Source organism: Gossypium hirsutum, chromosome D05 (assembly GCF_007990345.1).
Source record: "Gossypium hirsutum isolate 1008001.06 chromosome D05, Gossypium_hirsutum_v2.1, whole genome shotgun sequence".
Classification (NCBI taxonomy): domain Eukaryota; kingdom Viridiplantae; phylum Streptophyta; class Magnoliopsida; order Malvales; family Malvaceae; genus Gossypium; species Gossypium hirsutum.
In genome coordinates this window covers 10000830-10025177 of record NC_053441.1, presented here as the reverse complement: position 1 = coordinate 10025177, position 24348 = coordinate 10000830, and the positions used below count along the sequence as shown (strand labels likewise).

The following is a 24348-nucleotide window of genomic DNA, read 5'->3' as shown; positions in this document are numbered from 1 at the left end:
TTGAGAAAAGAAAGAAGGGCCATAAAATAATAACACATGGTATTTAATAATTAATATTTCTCTAGTCACTTTCAGTTACTACAACTTCTTCATACATTTCGTCAACAAACAGTCCTTGAATCATATATAAATAATGGAAAGAGATGACTAACCCTTAACTAATCAACGTTATTGAGTGCAAATAGTCATTGATAAAAGACAAAGTGTGGCTACAAAATTATACAATTTTGAAAATATCTTTATTTATGGCGAGTTTTGAACCCATAAATAAAGGTATTTTCAAAATTGTATAATTTATGGTGAGCTTTTGGAAAAACACCTTTATTTATGTTAAGGTATACAAAATTAGATTATTTTATATTTTATGTATTATTATATTAATTTTTTAAATATCAATCATAATAATTATTATATGTAAGTTTATGTATCATTAATTTTATAAATAATTTATATTAATTATTTAAAATGTATTTAAATTTAAATTTAATGTATCATTATATTAAATTATTAAATTATTTTTAATCTAAAAATAAACCTAATTTTCTACAGAAAAAAGAACGGGAATCCATAAAAATTAACTAGAGGAGTAATTATTATATATGTTATCGGATTGATTTGGACTTCACTCACGTAAAAGGTCAAACGCTTTAAGCTAACTAGTTTAAAAGCTAGCTGGGAATTAAGAAAGTTAAAAACAATAAATAATCCTTACTTTGTAATTATTTTTATAAAAAATCTTCCGCACTTTGACACTTTCCAAGGAGTTGGATAAATTAAATTTAAAGAAGGAAGTGGTGACTGGTTAAGTAAAATGTGATTGAATCGCATACGCAGGGGATGGATGTAACATCCTAACATATCAATATTTTATTTTTAACATTTATCCAATTATATTATATTACTTTCTGTTTCTTATCTTTGAAAATGAAATAGGGCTGGGGAGGATCATTGTTCCTTTTGTTTTTCTATAAATTCCCTGTCTAATGCAAAACCCCATCATCACCTCTTTCTCATCACACTGATATTACGGTAGTCGTCAGAAATGGGATCAGTAAAGGAAGAATTCACGGTGGCAGTGAGGAAAAATGAAGTTGTGGCAGCAGTGGCGCCTTTCCAAGACCATTGGCTGCCACTGACCAACCTAGACTTGCTGCTGCCGCCGCTGGACTTCGGCGTTTTCTTCTGCTACAAGAAACCGACCAGCTCCCACAGCAGCCGCATGTTTAGTGTTTTGAAGAAGTCCTTGGCTGAAGCACTTATCTCTTACTATTGTTTGGGTGGGGAGGTTGTCCCCAACGCCCTGGGGGAGCCGGAGCTTCTCTGTAACAATCGAGGTGTGGATTTCGTGGAGGCTTATGCAGATATTGAGCTTAGAAATCTCAACTTTCATAACCCGGATGACAGCATTGAAGGCAAATTCGTACCTAAAAAGAAACGTGGTGTGCTCGCCGTACAGGTACGTTTTCATGAATATTAGTGCTACAGTAGAATAAAGATATAAAAGATACCAATGCTATGATTAAAAGTGTCTAATCTATGGACCAAATCAACTTTGGTGTCAACAATTATTAAAGTTTAACTCCACTTCAAATTTGAGACTTTTTACCTAAGTTGATTATTTTAAGTTTATTTAAACTTATTCATATTATTTTATTTTTTATTAAAAAATTATTTTTCTTAAATTTTTAAATCTAAATATATTATATAAAAATATGTAATATATAAAAAGAAAATAAAACTAACATGTTATAAAATTGGAAAACATGTTGAATTAAACCTAAGTATTGAATATTAAAACCCAAGTTTAACCATATTTTAAATAGAGCTTATATTTTTTTAATCAAGTTTATTTTTGGAACTAATATTTTTGTTCAAACCCGTCAAATATCAAAACCTTCACAATTGGGTATGTAATTCAACCCTTGGACACGTTAATCGTGTTTATGTTTAAAAGTACTAGATTATGTGACACCCAAGTTGTGGGTGAAATAATATATATAATCACCGCCAATGTTTGAACCCATACGTAAAAAAATCTTAAATATTTCGACTTTATCACTCATTTATCTTAATTTTTTTCAAATTGTAATTTAAATTATTTAATTATAAAAATAAAAATAAAAATATTAATATATATATATTTATAATAAAATTTTTATTTCTTTTTCTAATTTATATTTTTTTTTATATTTTTAATTAAATTGATCTTCAATTAACTAGTACACGAACTTAATTTTGTATTACACGTAATTGCATTACAGTAGGCTCATGAGGGACATATAGAGGCCTTTGTTCCCTTCTTAACTCCTAAGGTGTTATCATACTAAATTATGGTAGACTTATTATACAGTGAAAAAAAATTATGTAATAACTATATTTGTAAAAATTTATATAAAAATTAATTAATATTTTTGGTTGAAGTAAAATTAAAATTTTAAAATATGTAGTGCCATAGATTCAAATCTTAATATAATTGAGTTTTTATTGATTTTTTTTAAAAATATAAAAGAACCAAAACACCTTTTAGTAATATAACTTACTTTGTATAAAAATGTATTTTAGTAATTTCTCAATTAAATTAGTGATTTGTTGATTTGTAACACCAATTCAGACAAAGGCTTAAATATAAGTATAAATTATTTAAAAATTTCAATTCTTTGAAATATTTTTTTATAAAAAACTTACTAAAATTTTTTTTATAAAATAATTACTAATAAGTTGGATTCTTGAAATATTATGAAGATAAATACAATATTCTTTTAAGGAATTATTTACGAAAAATCCAATATCAAGTATAATCTCGAGCCCAATATAAATTTGTTATATTTTCTAAGTTACTTTTTCATATAATAATTATATTTATTTATAAGATTACGAGAAAGGGATATTAGGGTTTCAACCCTAACATCTAGATGCAAGACATGAGTTTTAATTATTGCTTCAAATAAATTTTAGTGGCTCTAACCTCAATTTTAAAAAATATTTAGTTTTATATCAAAAAGTCAAAATTAAATTATAAAAAAATTGAAACTCCCTAATATAGTTTTATTATTTTATTAATTGAACCACAAAAGCCATTTAAATGAAGAAAAAAAAGTTAAAGGCCGCACATGTCGCGTGAGATTTAACTCTCAAGTTGAAGTAAATTTAAAAGTGGTTGAGTTGAATAACCAAACGTTGAAATATTTTTAAAACATGACACAGCAACAAACTCAGTTTAAGACAATAATTTAAACACAGTTTTGTAGGAGGTCAAGAAAGTTTGAGAAGAAGTTGAATCATTTTAAATTCAATTTAGTCCCTTTCTAAGTCATAATGATTGAGTTATGATTGAGGTCAATAATTTTACCTACTTCGTTTAAATAATGAATTTTACTGTTAAGCGGAGAAACTTAACCTAGCTTATAGATAGAACACGTGGAATCATAAATATCTGTCTAATGGTTGGATGTCAATTTAATTTTCAAAATAGCATACAAGTAAATCATTTACAATAATTTCGGGGGGAAAATATAGAAAAAGGGTAAATTATGTAAATGGTGAGTGTTGTTAGGGTTATTTAATTTTAAAAAATTGTAAAATGACAATTTAATTTATTATTTTAAGTTTAAAATGGTTAAATAATTAAAGGTTGGCTAATGTAAATGTTAATTTATTTTTTTAACAAATTATTTTTAATAGACATAATTTCCATGTCGTATAATAATTTTAAAAAATATTAACAAATGAGTCGTGCAAAAGAATTTTACCCTCCTATAACTCATAAAAAAAAAAAGACTCAAATTACACCATCTCTCCTCCCTCTCCCACCACCGCTCAGCCCTCCTTCTCCCTCCCCCCTCTCACCCAAATCATTTAGCGGTTCGGGCTGCAATTTGTAAAGAAGAACGAACAGTACTGGAAATCCAAACATTCAACTAAATAGTGTCGTCAGCTTAAATATAATATATTAAATAAAATCAGAACACAACGAATCATCGATTTTGAATAACACATAGTATTAAATTAAAAAACTTCACCACCCTACTGTGGGGAGACAAAAACCAGAATCCCGCACATGAATTTCTATACTAAAAATCATAATCAAATATTCAATCATCATCATTACCCAGAACCCAAATCTTCAATTCATAAAAAAAAAAACCCAAAACATTTAGATCTGAACGACTATCACATTTCCAAATCAATGCTTGGAAAAGTCATTTTTTATCCTATCAAACTCAAATATTAACTCTAAAATGCAAATCAATAAAGATATTAGAACCGAAAAGAATTGAAAGACAAATCCCACTATCAGAATCATGGCAAATCCGAACTAATTTGGGTGGATTTAAATTAAAGCATGCGTTAAAATAAAACTTTTCTAATTTAAATTCTTTCTAATTAAATTTCCCATTTCTTATTGTCAAAAAGGAAGAAACTAAATGAAATTTAGAGGAACAAATAGGCTTGAAACTTGAAAGCATATATATGTATATATACCCAAAAGTAGCGTCTGCTGCGAAAGGCAAAGAAAGCTGCAAGGTGCAAAGATAGAGGAGATTAAATAGAAGGGAAATGGGGAAGGTGCAGAGATAAAAGGTGATTTTAAGCTATTACATGATACGGAAATGATGTGCATTAAAAATAATTTGTCAAAAATACAAAGTCATTAAGTTAACAGTTATATCAATTTAAACTATTAAGTTTTTAACTTAAAATATATTTTATAATTTTTTAAAATCAAGTAATCTAATAAAAAAGTTTTTAATAATAAGACGATCATTTATCTAATTTACCCATGAAAAAAGTATAATGTTCATATAAAATCAATTTTTTTTTATATCATACTTATTACTTTTCTTCATAGTCTCTCTTTAATATTTAGATGAGAGGGAAACCACGTTCTTTTAGTTGTTACAATAATAACAATACCAATTAAACATAAAAGATAGGCATGAATCATAAGTGGCACATTTTTGTTTCTAAATTTTATAAACGAATTGTTTATATTATAGTATGTGGTTAAACTATTGGTTTAAAATTTTATAATAATTATATTGGAATGAGTTTAATATATGGTTTGATAGCACATTTATATTTAATTAATATATTCTATTTAAATTTAGTACGGTAGTAAAGTTAGAAATTTTTTCTATTCAAAAAAATTAGTTATAATTTTATAAAAATTTGAAGGTACTATACTGTAATTTTATCATATGAGCATATATCAAAACCCCACCCTTGATTTGATACGCATTAATAGTGAACAAATTTCTCTTGTACCATATATACCAACAGGATATTGACTGCAGTTGGTAGCTGGTATTACCTAACGAGTACATCACTAAAAATAGTTGAATATTTTATGGAGATGTTGATGGAAGAGTAGGTAGCATCTGACTTATTTAATATTATGCATGTAACACAATCATCCTTGTTATTTTTAATCCTACATCTCAATCAATTTAAATATGAGGTATGAAATAGTTTTTCTCGTAAGAGGTTCATTTTTATGGAATTTTCTAGCATTTTGGACGTCGTCAGTAAGAAGGAATATGTTGGCTTACGCAATGACAAGTTCATACTCAACTGCTAATACATTGGTTGATATTGACATAAGTAACTTGTAGACTTCCAAAACAGATCAATATCCAGCTTTGGTATTGTTTAAGTTGGAACAATTTTAAATTTAAGTTTACCAAATCTTAATTAATTAATTCAAGTTATTAACTTGTACTAATTAATCAGGGTTTGGAGAAATTTTAATAACAATTCACGTAAGCCTTCACAAGCTGTATAGAAGAGACTAAATTTGGTTTTAGTTTTGATGCATACAGGCAACTGAAGTAAAATGTGGGGGTATAGTGGTGGCATGCGCATTTGATCATCGAGTAGCTGATGCGTACACAGCCAACATGTTTCTTGTGTCATGGGCGGAGATAGCTCAGTCGAAACCGGCTTCGATGGTGCCAAGCTTTCGTCGATCACTGTTGAATCCGAGACGACCAGGGCGTGTTGACCCGTCGCTGGACGAGATGTATGTGCCAATACCCTCATTGCCACCTCCAGAAGAAAACCATGAACCTACTGATCATCTCATAAGTCGCATTTATTACGTTAGTAGTGACCAAATCAATGAGCTTCAGTCACTTGCTGGGGACAAAAGGTCCAAGCTCGAGTCATTCAGTGCGTTTTTGTGGAAGCAGGTGGCAGCTTTTGCTGCCAGTAAAGATAGAAACAGGATATCAAAAATGGGGATTGTTGTGGATGGGAGGTCAAGGTTGGGGGAAGGAGATGAAGACATGGCCACTGCCATGACATATCACTTCGGAAATGTGCTATCCGTTCCGTATGGATCGCAACCTATTGGTGAACTAATTGAACAGCCTTTGTGTCGGGTAGCGAAACAAGTTCACGAGTTTCTAAAACCCGCGACGAATAAGGAACATTTCCTGGGACTGATTGATTGGGTCGAAGCTCACCGACCTGAGCCTGCAATGACAAGGGTGTACAACGTGGTGAAGGATGATGGGCCAGCAGTGGTTGTGTCGTCAGGGCTGCGTTTCCCGGTTTCAAAGATGGATTTCGGATGGGGTTGCCCGGCTTTTGGATCGTACCATTTCCCATGGGGTGGACTTTGTGGATACGTTATGCCGATGCCTAGTCCGGTGAGAGATGGTGATTGGGTGGTGTACATGCTGCTATTGAAAGGGCAGTTGGAGCAAATAGAAAAAGAGGCTGCATTGTTTAGGCCCTTAACTTCTGATTACCTTAATCTCTAAGTTTGCTTCTCTGTTTGGGTAAAATTTAATCTGATAAAATAACGACAAAACTCCCATTCTATATTTCCTCTTAAAATTTTAAAGTTAAGGTATTAGTACTTAAAATAGATGTTCTACTCTCTATATTTTTCTTATGGGAGTTCTATGATTTGTACTTATAGTTCTATGATGTGTCACTGTATTGGTAATACACTAATACATGTGTAAATAAATAACTAATTTCTACTTTTCTTATCTACTTCTGTTTTATCAATAATTATATACAATTTATTACTCTCTTTTTTCTCACCTACCTCCGACTAGTTTTACTTTATTCTAATTATTGGTGTCATTTTCTTTTCTCATTCCAATGTTTATGAAAATAATAATTCAAAAAGGGAAAAATTGTATATCCATCGATATATCGCCTGGTTAAGTTAGTGCTGATTTTGCCTGTTGCCATAGCAAGTGTTGAGAGTGTACTTTTTACAATGAAAATTGTAAAAAAAAAAAAAAAGTTTGAAGATAAATTTAATGGTTACAACACATAAAAACGCATTTTTCAAATTTATTGGATATACCTTTCTTTTTTTTGGTGAAATACAAAAGAAGGACAAAGTCGTGCAAACTCAAACTCAGACCACACTTGAGACGATAAATACTTGACCATCAAGCCAACAAACAGAATTTGGATATATATTTTATTTTATTTTAATGGTTTTGTAATAACCTTACATTTAATCATATACATTAGTTTTATCAATAATTAATATCATACATTAGTTTACCTGACTTTTATAATACAAACTCAAATTTTCCAATTTGTTTTCTGGATTTTTTTTTTCTTTTTACGGGTTTAGTTTTGATGAAAAAAATATTAGTGAAGGATTGATTGGTGGTATAGCAAGAGAGGCATTAATTTAGAATCAGAGCAGCTGGTGCCAGAAGCAGAATGCCATTGAAAGGAAACTTTGTTTTAATTAGTGGACTTGCAAGTCAAGCACGACTAATTTGTGTACAATTTTCTGACTTTACTCAAAAACTGGTTGGTTTAATTGCAAACCTTGCTCCATTCAAGGTAAAATGTGTTTGGGTTATACAATCATTTTCAATGTCCTTTTCATTCACTTGTCTACCCAAAGCATATCATCATCCTCGTTACCATCGCCATTAATCCAATGAGGTTTGAAAATTGGATAGAAATGTGAAAATGGATATATCTACAGATATTTGAAAATAGTTCTGTCTTTTTTAATTTTTTAACCTTTTTTTTTTAATTCGTTCGATGTCTTATTTTACTTAATACTATAGATTTTTAATGTAAAATCATTCTTGATCGTCATATCAAAGTTGGGATTGAAAAAAGACTTTACTTGTGCAAAGCTCAATCTTAGATAACTTTTTTATATAAAAAAAGAAACTATTTTTTTTATAATTTTAAATATATTTTATAATTAAAATTAAATAGTGAAATATAGGATTTTTTACTAAAATAATATAAAATAAATAAAAAAATACCAAAATAATATACAAAAAAATTTATTTACCAAAATAATACAAAAAAAAAATGGCTGAAGGAGGGTAATGGAATGGCGGCACCGGTGGTGCCATTTCCATTGGCGGCACAGGACTAAAATATAACTATCTACAGTTTCAAGGACCTGACATTCAAATTTACCATTTTGAATTTTGAAAGTGAATTGGTGCCGCCTGTGGGTGTGTCAGCGCCAAAGCTGAAACTTGGCTAATTGCCTTCTAAGCCCTCCTTATTTATTATTTTCTTTTTATTCCCCTTCAACTCGCTTTTTTATTTAATAAACAAGCCCTCAACCTATTTTTGTAATTAAATAAGCTCTTAATCTATGATGTTTACTCATAAAAGCCCTTTATTTTATTATTAAAGTAAATATATTTTACCTAAAGTAAAGCTATTTAAAAAAGTATAAACTAATTCGCATTTTATGTATTATTTTGGTAATTTGATGAGAATAGTTTATTAAATAAAAAAATTTACTAAATTTATCAAAGGCTTATAGCTATAATAGTCCCTTAAGAAAAAACCAAAAAAAGTTACTAAGCCCCTTGACTTAATTTGAACCCAGTTGATCCCTTATCATTAACCTGAAAAATAAATTAAGCTCTTACATTGATAATTTTCACATTTCGTTACATTAACCATTAAAATCAATTAACGGACCAATTAGAAAACGAAATATGACAGGCTGTGATTTAATCTTTCATATCTCCGATAAAAGTCATAAAAATATCTATCTATAATATATATAAAAGCACGAGTCTTGAAAAAACTTTTGAACTGACAAAAATATCCTTTATTGTTAATTATATTACTAAACTACATTAGAATAATAATTTATTAATATTATTATATAATAGTAAAAAGTAAGATTAATTAAAATAAAAATATATTAATGTGAAATTATATTAATTTGGTCATATATTATAAAGGCTCTACTTAAAAGAAAACATAATATATTATTAATTAATAAAACTATAAATCTATAAAATCATTGAATATAATTGGATGAATTTAAAATAATAAGAATTCAAGTTTTTTAATTAAATAAAAATATTTTATATATATAAATACTCTTTATAAATTTAAAAATAATTATAATTTAATAGAAGTTGTGAGAATTATATATTTCAAAATAATTATAATTTAAACTGCAATTATTATTAAAAATATTGTGCTAATTTTAAAATAGTATTGTTATTTGAATAGAACTCTAAGCATAAAATATAGGAAAAAGACAAAAATATTGTGATAATTATAATTATAATTTATTGTTATTAGTTAAAAAATTTGACGATGCTACTTTTATTAAAGTAAAATAGAGTTATTACTTAATTAGAATTCTAAGTATCTTAATTATCACTTAACTAATATTAGATTTAATTAAAAAAATTAATAAAAATACCAGACATGCTTTATTGAAAAACCAGGAGTAATAATAAAACTGATCACCCATAAATGTAACCCAAATAGAAAAAATAAATTATAATTATAAACTATTCTAATCAAATTTAGTAATTTTTTTATTTAATAAACTATTCTCATCAAATTACCAAAATAATACATAAAATGCGAATTAGTTTATACTTTTTTAAATAGCTTTACTTTAGGTAAAATATATTTACTTTAATAATAAAATAAATGGCTTTTATGAGTAAAAATCATAGATTAAGAGCTTATTTAACTACAAAAATAGATTGAGGGCTTGTTTATTAAATAAAAAAGTGAGTTGAATGGGAATAAAAAGAAAATAATAAATAAGGAGAGCTTAGAAGGCAATTAGCCAAGTTTCAGCTTTGGCGCTGACACACCACAGGCGGCACCAATTCACTTTCAAAATTCAAAATGGTAAATTTTCATGTCAAGTCCTTGAAACTGCAAATAGTTACATTTTAGTCCTGTGCCGCCAATGGGAATAGCACCACCGGTGCCGCCATTCTATTACCCTCCTTCAGCCATCTTTTTTTGGTAAATAAATTTTTTTATTTATTATTTTAGTTTTTTTATTTCTTTTATATTATTTTAGTAAAAAACCCTAAAATATATCTTACAATACTCCTGGTTTCACCTTCCACCACTGCCAAGAGATTCTTTTTAAAAAATTTGAAAAACACGTACTAGGGTAAAGCACACTTTGTCTCCACCAACTATCTTTTGTTTTTTTGGTATGTTATGCACACAATATGCGTTAGATCCACCGAACTAGAAAGTGGAAAGAAATAGTATTCTTTAGAAAAAGATAAATAAATAAACTACAACATTAGTCATGGATAAATTTTTGTTTTAATAATTTGATTAAAAAAGTTACAATTTGGTCATTAAATTATTTGAAAGTTTTCATTTAAGTTACTGAATTATTCAAAGTTTTTATTTAAGTCACTAAACTGTTTAGTTTTTTTTTAAATGTTTTACCAATGAGCTCCAAGCGACAATTTGACAATCGATATGGGGATCAATACCTATCGATGAGTAAAAAAGCGTATTGTAGATCCAAGTTGGTCTCACGGTCAATTTCGTATATCAAAAAAAAAATTTGGTTCGTAAATTCGTGACACGCAAAAATATTTCATGAAGAAGAAACTAAACTATAGAAGAGAAGAGAAAAAAGAGTTTTTGATTTGTGCAGATAGTGCAAACAGAGAAAACCATATAGCGTTGATTTTAATAGTCTAATGACTTAAATGAAAACCTTCAAATAGTTGAGTGACTAAATTATAACTTTTTTTTAATTAAGTACTAATGATGTAGTGTAGCTAATATATATTTATATGTATACACTACAAATTAGTTCACCAAATGTCAAGGAGTAGCTGCATGACTACATACATAGAAACAAAACGAGGTTTGGGTAATAATGGAGGGTCAATTTTCATGCGTGACGTAGCATCTGCATATTAGTATAAAACAAGAGACCCGACTGGTCCAAGGAAATTTAGCTACCTCATATTTCCTACTTACAGCTAAAATTTTCATGATTTTGTATTAAGCTTGGGTCTCTTCGCTTCTTATGAATCAATTATTACGTTGGATGTTTCATTAATATGTTATTCGCATTTGGTATTTCTTCTACACATCTCTCGGTTGTCAACTTGTAATCATCTTATACTTATTGCTAAATAATTTGGTTAATTGAAGGTTTAATCCTCTTTGTTTGTTGTTATTTTTGTATAAAATAGGTTCCGCATCTAAGATTTGGACTTTATAAAATTCTTTTTCTTAAATATATATCTCTTCTTTCAAGAAATCTCCATTAATTCAAAACTCATCAATATATTTCTAAGTACAATCATATTTTATGTATGGATAGTATATAATTTTATATATTGTTATTTGTTATGATATAGATAATAATAAATAAATAAAAGAGCAAAAAAAGGAGTAGGTATTTTATTGATTAATAAGAATGTTTATAATGCTCTTTAAAGTTTATATTTATATATATAAGAAGTTTTAATGACTATCTATTAGAGTTCTAAAGTACATCAAACTTATATTCATCCACTTAATAATAAAATATTCGTAACATTATTGAGTATCTAAAATAAAACTAAATAAATTTACTTTTAAAATTTCAAAATAATATATCATCATTTAACTTATTAACCAATTATAAAATTATACAAAAATCAAATATGATAATTAATTATAAGATTCTAAACGCAAATGAAGAAGTTGAGAAAGAAATCATGCGAGCTACCCAAACCAAACCAACCCTATGTACACCTACTATCTAGGGGAAAGAAATAAAAATAATATAAAATATTTAAGCAGTGATTTTTTTAATAAAATAATAAAAAGTTTGTAAGTAATTTGTTAATTAGATTTTGATTGTTTTGGCCAGGTTTAAATGATTTTTATTGTATTTTTAAATAAATTAAATTACTTTAAAAGTTTCGGGGTTTTTTATGAAAATAATCATAAAAAAATAAAAAATATCAAAATAGTATACTATTTTTTTATTTATCAAAATGGTGCAAAAAAGCTGCTAATGGAAGTGACAGGACCCTGGTGAAGGGCCTGCCACAGGCGGCACCAGCCCTTATATTGGGATGGGGGGACCATTCGGCTGGAGGGGAAGAAAGAAGGAGAAGAAAGAAAAAGAAAGAAAAGGAAAGGAAAGGAGAAGAAAGAAAAAGAAAGAAAAGGAAAGGAGAAGAAGAAGAGGGAGGGAAGGAAAAAGAAAGAAAAAAATAAGTAAAGGTAATTCTTTTTGTATTATTTAAATTTTTTTTGTAATATTTGTGTAAAAAATCTATGTTATGTACATTATATGTGTTTTATTATTTTATTTAGCATATATATTTTATCAAATTTATTTAGCATGAAAAAACCCATGTTATGTACCTTCTATGTTGATTAGATAATTTTTTTATGAAATTTATTTAGCATGTTGTAATGAGTTTTTTTACAAAAATAGCATTAAAAATAAAATAATAAAAAATATGTTTAAGAAAATATAAAATATGAAAAGAATGTAAAATAATAAAATACGAAAATAAAATATTTTTTGAAAGTAATAAAATCTGGAAAAAAAAATACGAACAAAGGACCGAAATAAGAGTTTTTTACTAAATTAATGCATTTCAAACATAATGTACTAAAATAACGTAAAATAATAAAATACGAAAATAATATATTTTTTGAAACAATGAGGCTTCGGTAAAAAATACGAACAAGGCCGAAATAAGGGTTTTTTACTAAATTTATTTAAAACACACACTAAATTAATACATTTCAAACATAATGTACTAAAATAATCTAAAATAATAAAATATGAAAATAATATCTTTTTTATTGAAAGTAATAAAATTTGGGGAAAAATACGAACAAAGGGCCGAAATAAGGGTTATTTTTTTAAATTTATTTAAAAACACACACTAAATTAATACATTTCAAACATAAAGTATTAAAATAATATAAAATAATAAAATTAGAAAATAGTATATTTTTTAAAAAGTAATAAAATTCAGGAAAAAAATATGAACAAATGGTCGAAATAAGGGTTATTTTTTGAAATTTATTTAAAAAACACACTAAATTAATACATTTCAAACATAATGTACTAAAATAATGTAAAATAATAAAATTAGAAAATAGAATATATATTTTTAAAGTAATAAAATCCGGCAAAAAAAATACGAACAAAGGGAAGAAATAAGGGTTTTTTTAAATTTATTTAAAAAACAATAAATTAATACATTTCAAACATAATTTACTAAAATAATGTAAAATAATAAAATAATATATTTTTATTGAAAGTAATAAAATCCGAGAAAAAAATACGAACAAAGGACCGAAATAAGGGTTTTTTTAAAATTTATTTAAAAAAACTAAATTAATACATTTCAAATATAATGTACTAAAACAATGTAAAATAATAAAATTTAAAAATAGTATATTTTTTAAAGTAATAAAATCCGGGAAAAAAATATGAACAAAGGGCCGAAATAATGGTTTTTTACTAAATTTATTTTGAAGTTGCAAGCATCGCAATGACTCGATTGATTAACGACGACCCTCACATATTGTATGTGGCTAATAATATGGTAATATATTATTATTTGTTAATCACGGGTTCTATTAAAAAAGGATATACGTAATATACAGAAATAAATCATATTATCCTAATATTTATTTTCTGTAATTTAACACTATCAGGGCTCGTACCACGTACTAAGGGCCCGGGTGAATGGTATAGGATATCCCCCGGATTCACGACTGATGCCCTACTTGGAGCAAGCTGGATTCGATTCAGCAACTTTGATCCGGACATTCGACTTGCGGTATGATTTAATATCTGCACTAGTGGAGCGACAGTGCCCGGAGACCCATACTTTTCATTTTCCGTGTGGGGAGTGCATAGTGACCTTAGATGATGTTGCACTGCAGCTTGGGCTTCCTATCGACGGGAGTCCCGTAACGGGAGTAACTGCATTTACTGAGCCAGATGCACTATGTTATCAGCTACTAGGAGACTCGCCAAACGATGATGAGTCAAATTTTACGGGTTTGAAATTTACATGGCTGAAAGTCAAATTTGGACAGTTATTAGCTAATGCCACTGAAAGAGAGTTGATGTGTGCTGCTCGAACTTACATCACACATATTATAGGGGGAGTATTGATGCCCGATTCAAACAACAACAAGGTTCATATCATATACATACCCCTATTAGCTAATTTGACCAATGTTTGCTCGTATAGCTGGGGCTCCGCCGTTCTGGCAGTGATGTATCGGGAGCTTTGTCAGACGGCAAAGCCTTCTGTTGTAGACATGGGCAGATGCCTTATATTGTTGCAGTCATGGGCGCTTTATCGGATGCCATTTTTGGCATCGGTTACTCACCAACCATATGTTTATCCACTAATTAACAGGTGATAAAATATAACTTGTCATTAATTATAGTCATACTATATTGACTGATGTTACCAACCATACTATATTTGTTTTTGTAGGTGGAGTACTTATCCGGGAATCGGGAGGTCGTACATTGTCTCGATATACCGATTGACGATCGAACAGCATGCCGGGGAAGGGGTAAGCTATTCTAATATTCGTGACATCTTACTTTCTATATCTTACTCATACCGTGTTAAATTATAACCATGTTATTAATCATTCAGTTTATATGGATGCCATATCGTAGATCGGAAATTGCAGCTATGATACCCTCGTCTGCCTACGTTCATTCTCAAATGTGGTGCACTAACCTACCAATTATAAATTTCAATGTAGTCGAGTGGTACTATGGGGATCGAGTGCTACGACAGTTTGGTTGCGTCCAATATATCCCGGATCCGTCATGCGATGTGGGGGTGGTTCACGGCATCAACAAGAGAGGAAAACCGCAGTTGGATTGGGGGTTAAGCACCGAAAATTTGTTGCGCTGTGGAACGATCGGATGGGTCGAATACCTCAGATGGTTATGGCTTTTGATTTGCAACAATCATTAGAGTACATACAATGGTACTCTAGTTGCAGAAAGCCATATCTTCTTGGAGGGCAGTCGACTGTAGTCCCCCCGCACATGCAGCGACCTAGGGATCGTACCCAGCAGCCCCCACGGAGGCAGAGCCTGTAGTAGATCATGATCCCGAACCAGTGCCCGAGCCGGACCCCGAGCAATCACATTCACATGGGGATTCACATTGCTATCATCCAGATCTGGCGAGCAATGACTATTTTTTGAGCTTGTCAGGGGGCGAATACTTATACGAGTTTGATATCTTTGGATCTTACCCGCAGCAGTACAGCACTCCCGACCCGTATCCACAGCATCATGGAACTCTTTCCAGTTCAAGTTCTTCGATGCCGATCGAGCCACATGATTTTTCCTCTATGTTTAGCACACCCCCACCTACACCTAATGAGGATGTTGGTCGTCGCGAACACCCACAACATGAACGTCGACCTCCGCATAGGTATACCCCTAGGACCACACCATCGAACCATCAATTTTAGGGGTTTATTGCACTTTGTTGTACATTACAAAGTTTGTAATTTTTGTATAAATTTAATTATTCTAATTTTAGGTATGCTTACTATGGAACTTTTCTTCCTTTTTTGCATTATATTAAAGTTGAATTTAAGGTTAAATGGCTTCATTTTGGATATAATTTTAATTATTACAAATGAATTATACTTTTTATAACTTAATTTGGATACAATTTAAGCATATGCATAAGCATAAGCTGAATTTAAGTTAATGGGTGTTACAACAACATTGCAACATTACAACATTATACATAACATTTTTACAGCATAAGCTCAATTCCGACCCGATCCTGACGACTGTCCAACATGATAGTTTCGCTGAGGGAATTTATTCCGATTATGACCACTTAACCTGCATAATCCACAACGCTTACCGTCAGATTTCTCCCTAATGTCCATTTCATTACAGATTTTGGATGATTGTGGACTACCTCTTAGATTCCTTCATAGCCCTCTGTTTGGGACAAGCTCAAAAGTCGTCGAAGGCACCTCCCACGTAGACAGGTCAGGCAGGATGCGGAACTTATTTTCCCAGACACGCAATGTGCGGTCGAGCGTGTACACATCATCGACAAATTTTTCAACATTAAGGTTCACTTTAGCACACGCTGCCATGACATGCGCACATGGATAATGAAGTGTTTCAAACCTCCTACAGTCGCACTGTCTGTTCCGGAGATCAACTCCATAGGACCTAGGTGGTATACCGGGTCAATGACCGATGGTCTCAGTAACTTGAAACGTTTTCAGACGTCGTGAATATATTTCTACATTCATCAACCTTGCCATCCGACGGTTTGCAACCATTGCATCCCTGACATCTTCGACGAACACGTGTCCTGTAATAGCCTGATTTTTAGATATGTTGAAAACAGTGGTATGAGACCACCAAATTCAGAAAATAAGCGCGTAAATTTTATTATTTAATAATTACGAGTCAAATATGATTTTTAAGAGATTTTTTGAATTAGTTATTTGTGTTTTATAAAAATTTATTAAGTCAAGGAATTGAGGAAAAGAGGTATCAAGACCTCGTTGTTATAAATCAAGCAGTAAATATTTTTATAAATATTTACGGAGTGTCAATATGGTAGTGTTAAAGTTTTGTCAGAAAATTTTAACGTTTCGGCAGTCAATTAATTAAAAAGGACTAAATTGAAAAGATGCAAAACTTGCTAAAGTGATTAAATAGCTTAAAAATTAAATAAGAAAGGACTAAAAGAGTAAATGGACCAACGTAAGTGGCATAGACGACATACCGTTAAAAAAATCAAATATTTTTATGCATTTAAGGACAAAATTGGAATTACAATAAACTTTATGTGGCCAAAATTTATTGTAAGGATTTCAAGACCATTTCTTCTTGAAATTTCGGTGGGAAACAGCCATGGAAGAGGGTTCAGAGCTGATCCTCCATATTTTAGCTTCAAGTAAGTGTAATTCTTACTTTTTCCTTGAAATTTTTATATTTTTAGACTTTTACAATTAGGTCCAACTTAGTATTCTACTAGTTTCTCACTTTGTTGAAAGTTCAGGAAGATACCATTGATAATTTCATATGATTTTTGTTATTTTATGATGAAATTGATATGTTAATGGATGTTTAAAGGTGTTTTCTTAAAGAATTTTGGATGAAAACAGGGATTAAGTTGAAAAGTATTGAAATTGTGGAAAAATTTTGAAATTTCATGGAATCCATGGGCTGTTATTGATATGTATGAGAATTATTACGCTTGAATCAAGGATTAAATTGCAAGAATTTCATTTTTCGAGCCTAGGGACGAAATTGTCATGTGTTAAAAGTCTAGGGTCAAAATGGTAATCAACATATTGCACTAAAACAGTTTTGGGCAGCAGCAGTGTGCCAACTTTGAAAAATCACCAAAAATCATGGGAATCGAATTAGAAGATGAGTAAAATATGAAATTAAAGCTTATTGAGTCTAGTTTCGCATACAAAAAACTTATCATCCATCTTCAATATTCAATCTATCAAAAAATAAACAAAATTTTAAAAAATAATCTCGAACAGTAAATAAATTACTTAAATAAAAAAATTAATGTTTCAATATGCAATTTTTTCATTCTTAAGCTCATACTATTTCAGTTATCATTTTGTACATGAACAACGTTTAACCACTAATCCTAATAACTAACACAATAATAATAAGGGTTTTACTAAAAATAATAACTAACAATAATATAATGTAAAAACTAACAATCATACTAACTAAAATAATAATTAGGGTTTTTACTAATCCTAATAACTAACCATAATAATAATATTAGTTTTTTACTAACAATAATACTAAGTAACAATAATTATTAATAACTAAACCCTAAACACTAACAATAGTAATACTAACTAAAACCATCAATTTGAGTTTTTATTAATCTTAATAACTAACAATAATAACTAAACTAACAACAAAAAACAATAAAAATTATACAGAAAAACATAAAACCATTATTTTTTTTAAAAATACCTTATTTTTTGTATTTTTTCTTCTCTTTCTCTCTTTTTTCAGCACCTTCTTCTTCTTCTTCTTCTTCTTCTTCTTCTTCTTCTTCTTCTTCTGGACTGAATCGGGCCTTATAACTGAAGTGGTGCTGCCAATGGCAATGGCAATTTTGGTGCCGCCTGTGGCAGGCCCATCATCCAGATTTCTGCTTTTTTTTAACTATTTTTTTGTATCATTTTGGTAAATAAAAAAATGGTATACTATTTTGGTTTTTTTTTATTTTTTTGGATTATTTTAGTAAAAACCTCAAAGTTTCATCATTTGGTATCTTAAAATAAATTAAATTACCTTAAAATTTTCATCAATGTAAATAGCATAGGATCAAGTCCTACCATATGTAATTTTTTTATTATAGCTTTTTTTTAAGTAAAAGACTAAAACACTACTGAATAATATAACTTATTTTAATTACAGAAGGTCATTTTGAGAATTTCTCTAATTGATAACAAGTTGACTCGTGATACCAACTCGGTCAAAGAGTTAAATAGTATTATAGATATACAATTAAATGAGGTAATAAAATATGTATAATACAATTAATATGTAAATATTATATTAAAAATAAAGTTTTAGTTTAGTAGTAAAATTAATGTTTTATTTATGTAAATATCACTGGTTCAAGTCCACAACATGAAAAGTTGTTATTGGTCTTTTTTTTAGATAAAAAGACTATAGTTCTCTTTCAAATAATATAATTTATTTCAATTATGGAAAGATATTTTTAGATTTTTCCTAATCAAGTTGGTGCTCGATTGACTCGTAACACTAATTCAACCAGGGACTTAGATAATAAATTATATTAATTAACAATTTATATTTTTATTAAGGTGTAATAATCTCCCTAACTTTAGAAAAAATGTTATTCTAGGGATAATATAGGTCGAAGGCCGTGACTCGTATTGTATTATTATTAGTAATAGAATCGATAATAAAGTTATTCTACGGCTAGACGTACCAAGGCCAAACATTTGAAAAAGGTAAATACCAAACACAATCTGTGACTTGCTACCCTTCATCTAATAAAACAAAATATTTTCCTTGATATTAGAGGTGTGTACTTATGGAACCGTACCAATTTGGGTATCGATTATATGGAATCTATATGTAAATTTAATTGAATGATAAATTTTAACGATTTTTAAATATTTATATAATAAAACAGAATGAAAACAACATGGGTTAACTTTTGACTCAAGCTTAATTGTTTTGCAAACATATGTGTAGCATGATCTTTGGAGTGAAATTGAAGTTAATTTATTATTATTGAGAATGATAGAGTCTGATTGATCCTATTTTAAGATAAATATTATATTTAAACCTTTAATGAAATCCACTTTAAAGATTGAAGTCTTATATAAAAATAATTTAATTTTTTAAAAATAAAATAAAAAGCAACTCTTCTATTTTACTGATGTAATTTGTTATCAAAATTATTTACATTTTTATTACCTTATAAATAATTAATTATATTAATCTTTCAATAAACTAATCATTGCATAAGTATTTGTTTTATATTTTATTCTTATTGTTTATAGTTATTATTAATTATTTAGCATTAGGAGTAGGTGAAACATTATTTAATACTTCCTTTGCTTATAAATTGAACCTACATTGCTCATGCAAAACTCACTATTAATCATTTTCTTAGGATATCTCCTACCAAAAAAAAATAAAAACCACTCAGAGCTAATAGGTAGGCAAGCATGGGTGCAAAAGTAGATTTCACGGTGACGGTGAGCAAGGAGGAAATTGTGGCAGCAGTGTTACCATTGCAACAACACTGGCTACCACTCTCTAACCTTGACTTGCTTCTGCCTCCCGTCGACGTGGGAGTTTTCTTTTGTTACAAGAAACCAGAAGGCAGCATCGTGAGCTTCACTTCCATGGCCCGTGTCCTGAAGAAAGCCATGGCTCAGGCTCTGGTCTCCTACTACGCCTTTGCGGGCGAGGTTGTGGCTAACACTGTGGGCGAACCCGAGCTTCTTTGCAACAACCGTGGGGTGGATTTCGTAGAAGCTTATGCTGATGTTGAGCTTCGAGACCTCGACTTGCATAACCCTGATGAGAGCATTGAAGGCAGACTCGTACCTGAGAAGAAACATGGAGTGCTCTCAGTTCAGGTATTATAAAGGATTCCCTCCTATAACTTCAACCATTTCCCTAACGTCTGAATAATAATTAAGAAACACACTCAAATTCATTCCTTCTGGCTCAGAATTAATATGGGAATTATAACCAAAAGATCTAGAGAATATTTTTATTCACCCTTTCCACTATATGACGACAAATTTGGTGGGGGTGACAACTTCCTTTTCTAGCCTGCTCTTAGACCACCCAAAATGATTTTATCTTTTCAAATATATATTTTTTCATTTCCCAACATCAACTCAGTAATTTCTTTTAGAAGGCTCAAATAATAGTAAATGCATACATAGATATTATCGTAGTATTTCAATATTTAATTTTTCATAATTAAATGGATGATAGTGATAGAATGAATCTTGATTCATCTTTAAAGGAAGAATCAAGTTTATAAGATTACAAACAAAAAAAAGGGTAGCTTTAATAGTTAACGATAACGATTTGTAATCTCCTTGGAATGATCACTTTAACCTTTACAGGCAACAGAACTCAGATGCGGCGGAATAGTGGTGGCATGCACATTTGATCACCGAATAGCAGATGCCTACTCAGCCAACATGTTTCTTGTATCATGGGCTGAAATGGCTCGATCCAAGTCAATCTCTTTGGTACCGTCTTTTCGAAGGTCTCTGGTGAACCCCAGGCGTCCAGGGTGCATCGATCCGTCTCTGGATCACATATATGTGCCCATATCCTCACTACCACCCCCTAAACAGCACTATCAACCCACCGATCATCTTATTAGTCGTATATATTACATCACTTCTGAGCAACTCGACGAACTTCAATCACTGGCCTGCACTAACGTATACAAAAGGACCAAGCTCGAGTCTTTCAGTGCCTTCTTATGGAAAATGATAGCAGTCCTTGCTGCACAGGACGGTTTCAAGTCCACCAAGATGGGGATTGTGGTGGATGGAAGGGCCAGATTAGGCGAAGGAGATGAAGAGAAAGCGAGTTCAATGAGTTGTTATTTCGGAAATGTCCTTTCCATTCCGTTTGGAGGGCAGAGAGTAAGTGAACTGATGGAAAAACCATTGTGGTGGGTGGCTAATCAGGTACATGACTTCCTGGAGCAAGCGGTGACAAAGGAACACTTCCTGGGCCTGATTGACTGGGTTGAAGCTCATCGTCCTGAGCCAGCACTGGCTAAGATATATAGCAATGGCAGCGAGGAGGGACCGGCTTTTGTAGTGTCATCGGGGCAGCGTTTCCCGGTTTCGAAAGTGGATTTTGGATGGGGTAAGCCTCTATTCGGGTCATACCATTTTCCTTGGGGAGGGGATTCTGGATATGTCATGCCGATGCCGAGTCCTGCTAGAGAAGGTGATTGGGTGGTGTATATGCACCTCTTCAAAAGGCAGGTGGAGCTGATAGAGGCTGAAGCTAGTGGTGTGTTGAGGCCCCTCACTTCCGATTACCTTGAACTTTCCAATTACCAGTTGTAACAATTGGCATCAGAAATCTTAAGTTTGAAATTCTCCTGTGTACCGCGGCTATCTGGTTTGGAAGTTGTGTTGTGTGATCTTACTACTTAAGTTTTTAATTGTGATGTAAATATGTAAATGCAAAATTACGAACCTATTTAGTGGGGGTGGTGAATTTAAATGAAACTGAAATTTATGTCCTTGCACTTTTTTTGAAGTACATCATTGAATTTCAATAAAAATTAAAAATCTGCTCCTGTATTTGCCTCGCAACAAGAAGAAAAAAGAACGTAGGGTGGGGGGTACATGTTAACTTTCGCTAACCGGCCAAATCATTTTATCAATGCTAACAACAGAATACGACATACCTGCCGTACATTGTCTTCTCTGCCAATCGTACACAATTCTAATATATTTTATGAAATGAGACAAAGCACAGGAAGCAAGTCCATCAAATAAACAAAGTTGAACTTGTCTTTGGAGTTTCCACTTGATTCTTCGGTGGGATTCAAGAGTTTTTACATTACCTTTCGCTTTCAGCTTCTAATATTATTTTCTTCTCCTTAATTTACAACTGGAATACATACAAGTTGTAAATTGAGTAGAATTTATTTTTACAGTAGCCATCAAAAGTAGAAAACATCGTAGTAGATAGAAGATATCACCTTAAAAAGTTTTTTATTTTATTTTATTTGTTCAACAACACTTAAATAGATAATTCATTTATTAGTTTATGTACAAAACAGAAGGACCCTTAATTTATATTTTTATTTAAGTTTTCTTTTTAAATTCCGTACTTGAATTTGTTCAACTTGACTAATAACACTAAATAAAATTTTATTTTTTTATTCATATTTTAGGGTTTTAAAATAATATGTAATAGTCGATTTATTAAAAGATATCAGATATGCCACGTGATTTTGTTATTTCATAATTGGAAATTCAAATTAAAAATTTCAAGCGACAAAAAATATTTTTTACTAAATTTTATTGTTAATAATAAATTATTTCAAGTAAACTGATATTAGATTATGGAAATTTATGAAAAAGTTTACCGTTAATAATAATTAGGATTAATTATTAATTTGACCTCTAAAATATATTTATTTTCTCATTTTGATACTTATATTTTTTTTGTCTAAATTAATACTTAAAATACTCTCACTTTCAAATTTGGTACTTAAATTAAGTATGCATCTGTTATATTTTTTAGTCTATTTTCTAATAGATGTTTTTAAAAAAAAAATCTTATAACGAATCAAAAAGCATCACGGCGCATCTTTATGTAAAATTAATTTTTTTATTAAATGTATATACATATTAAAAATATAAAAATGAAAATAAATATATAAAAAATTCAGAAAATATATATACTCTGGAAAAAACATATAAATAAATTATAAAAATTTGTAAAGAATATTTAAAAATATTTTTAATAAAATTATAAAATATATAATTCTAAAATTCTAAAAAGGTATTTAAATTTAAATACCTTTTTAAATTTGACAATATATTCAATATTTATATATTATTTTGGCTTTTTAAAATTTATATATTATATATGATTTTTACATTTTTAATTAATATAATATATAATATTAAAATATTAAAAAGGACACATGCCAGGTTCTAATAGCACCATGTGACCAGTCAACGTCGGTCAATAGTTGGTTAAAGTCAAAAATACTTTTTAAAATATTTAAATATTTAATTTTATTTTTATATTTATTTTAAATTTAATATTTGTATTTTAAATAAACTTAATTGTCACGTGCTTTTTTCACATGCCACGTGGTACTTTTTCATTGGCCATAGTTGTTTAATAACATCTATTAGTAAATAGATAAAAATATAAAAAATTGATAGTTTAGTAACAAAATTGAGACAAAAAAAAATTAATACCAAAAGAAGAAGATATAAGTAAAGAGTTAAATTGTGAATTAAGTCTTGATTTTGGAAAAGAAAAAGGAATGTGTTTTTTTTTTCTTTTTTTTGGGAGTTTAATTAAGTAGATCGGCCATAATGAGTCAGTACTCAGTAGTGGAGTTGGATTTTGCAATAATATTCTAAAATAAATATAGGGCATTAGAGGAAACATCTTCGTCAAACAAACCAAACCCTATTTTTCTGTCCCATTTTATTAGGGATGTTGATTGATTTCGTAGATGGGATGGGAGTAGGGTTATTCGGAGGGGAGATGATTACATCATTCTTAATATTATATATTACATTATATGGCAACAAATTTGGCATTCAACCAAACAAATATATAATCAACCATAAGCAACTTTTTATATAAAATAAATTATAATGTATTAAATTTTATATAAATAATACATTAATATGACCGTGATAGAAAAAAACAACACGAATAATTAAAGAAAATGCATTAATAAATTATTGGAAAAAAATGGTATTGAATTTATTTTTCAAGCATTTAAACAGAGTTTGAAGCCTAAAATTATAATTATTGAAAAATTTTAATTA

The 24348-nt window shown here is 29.7% G+C and overlaps 3 protein-coding genes across 3 annotated transcripts; all 3 read left to right on the top strand.

The window, feature by feature from the left end:
• Positions 1–923: 923 nt before the first annotated feature.
• On the top strand, positions 924–6998 carry LOC121217687 (coniferyl alcohol acyltransferase). Its single transcript, XM_041093635.1, has 2 exons — positions 924–1456; positions 5820–6998. Exons 1-2 carry the CDS (start codon positions 1043–1045, stop codon positions 6762–6764), a joined length of 1359 nt encoding a protein of 452 aa, XP_040949569.1. The 5' UTR covers positions 924–1042; the 3' UTR covers positions 6765–6998.
• Positions 6999–13998: 7000 nt separating this feature from the next.
• LOC107902752 (protein MAINTENANCE OF MERISTEMS-like) lies at positions 13999–14986 on the top strand. Its single transcript, XM_016828874.1, has 3 exons — positions 13999–14651; positions 14733–14814; positions 14924–14986. Exons 1-3 carry the CDS (start codon positions 13999–14001, stop codon positions 14984–14986), a joined length of 798 nt encoding a protein of 265 aa, XP_016684363.1.
• A 4903-nt stretch (positions 14987–19889) lies between these two features.
• LOC121217686 (coniferyl alcohol acyltransferase) lies at positions 19890–22061 on the top strand. The gene is made up of 2 exons (XM_041093634.1): positions 19890–20412; positions 20914–22061. The coding sequence occupies exons 1-2, from the start codon at positions 19996–19998 to the stop codon at positions 21880–21882; spliced, it is 1386 nt and encodes a 461-aa protein (XP_040949568.1). The 5' UTR covers positions 19890–19995; the 3' UTR covers positions 21883–22061.
• Positions 22062–24348: the final 2287 nt, after the last annotated feature.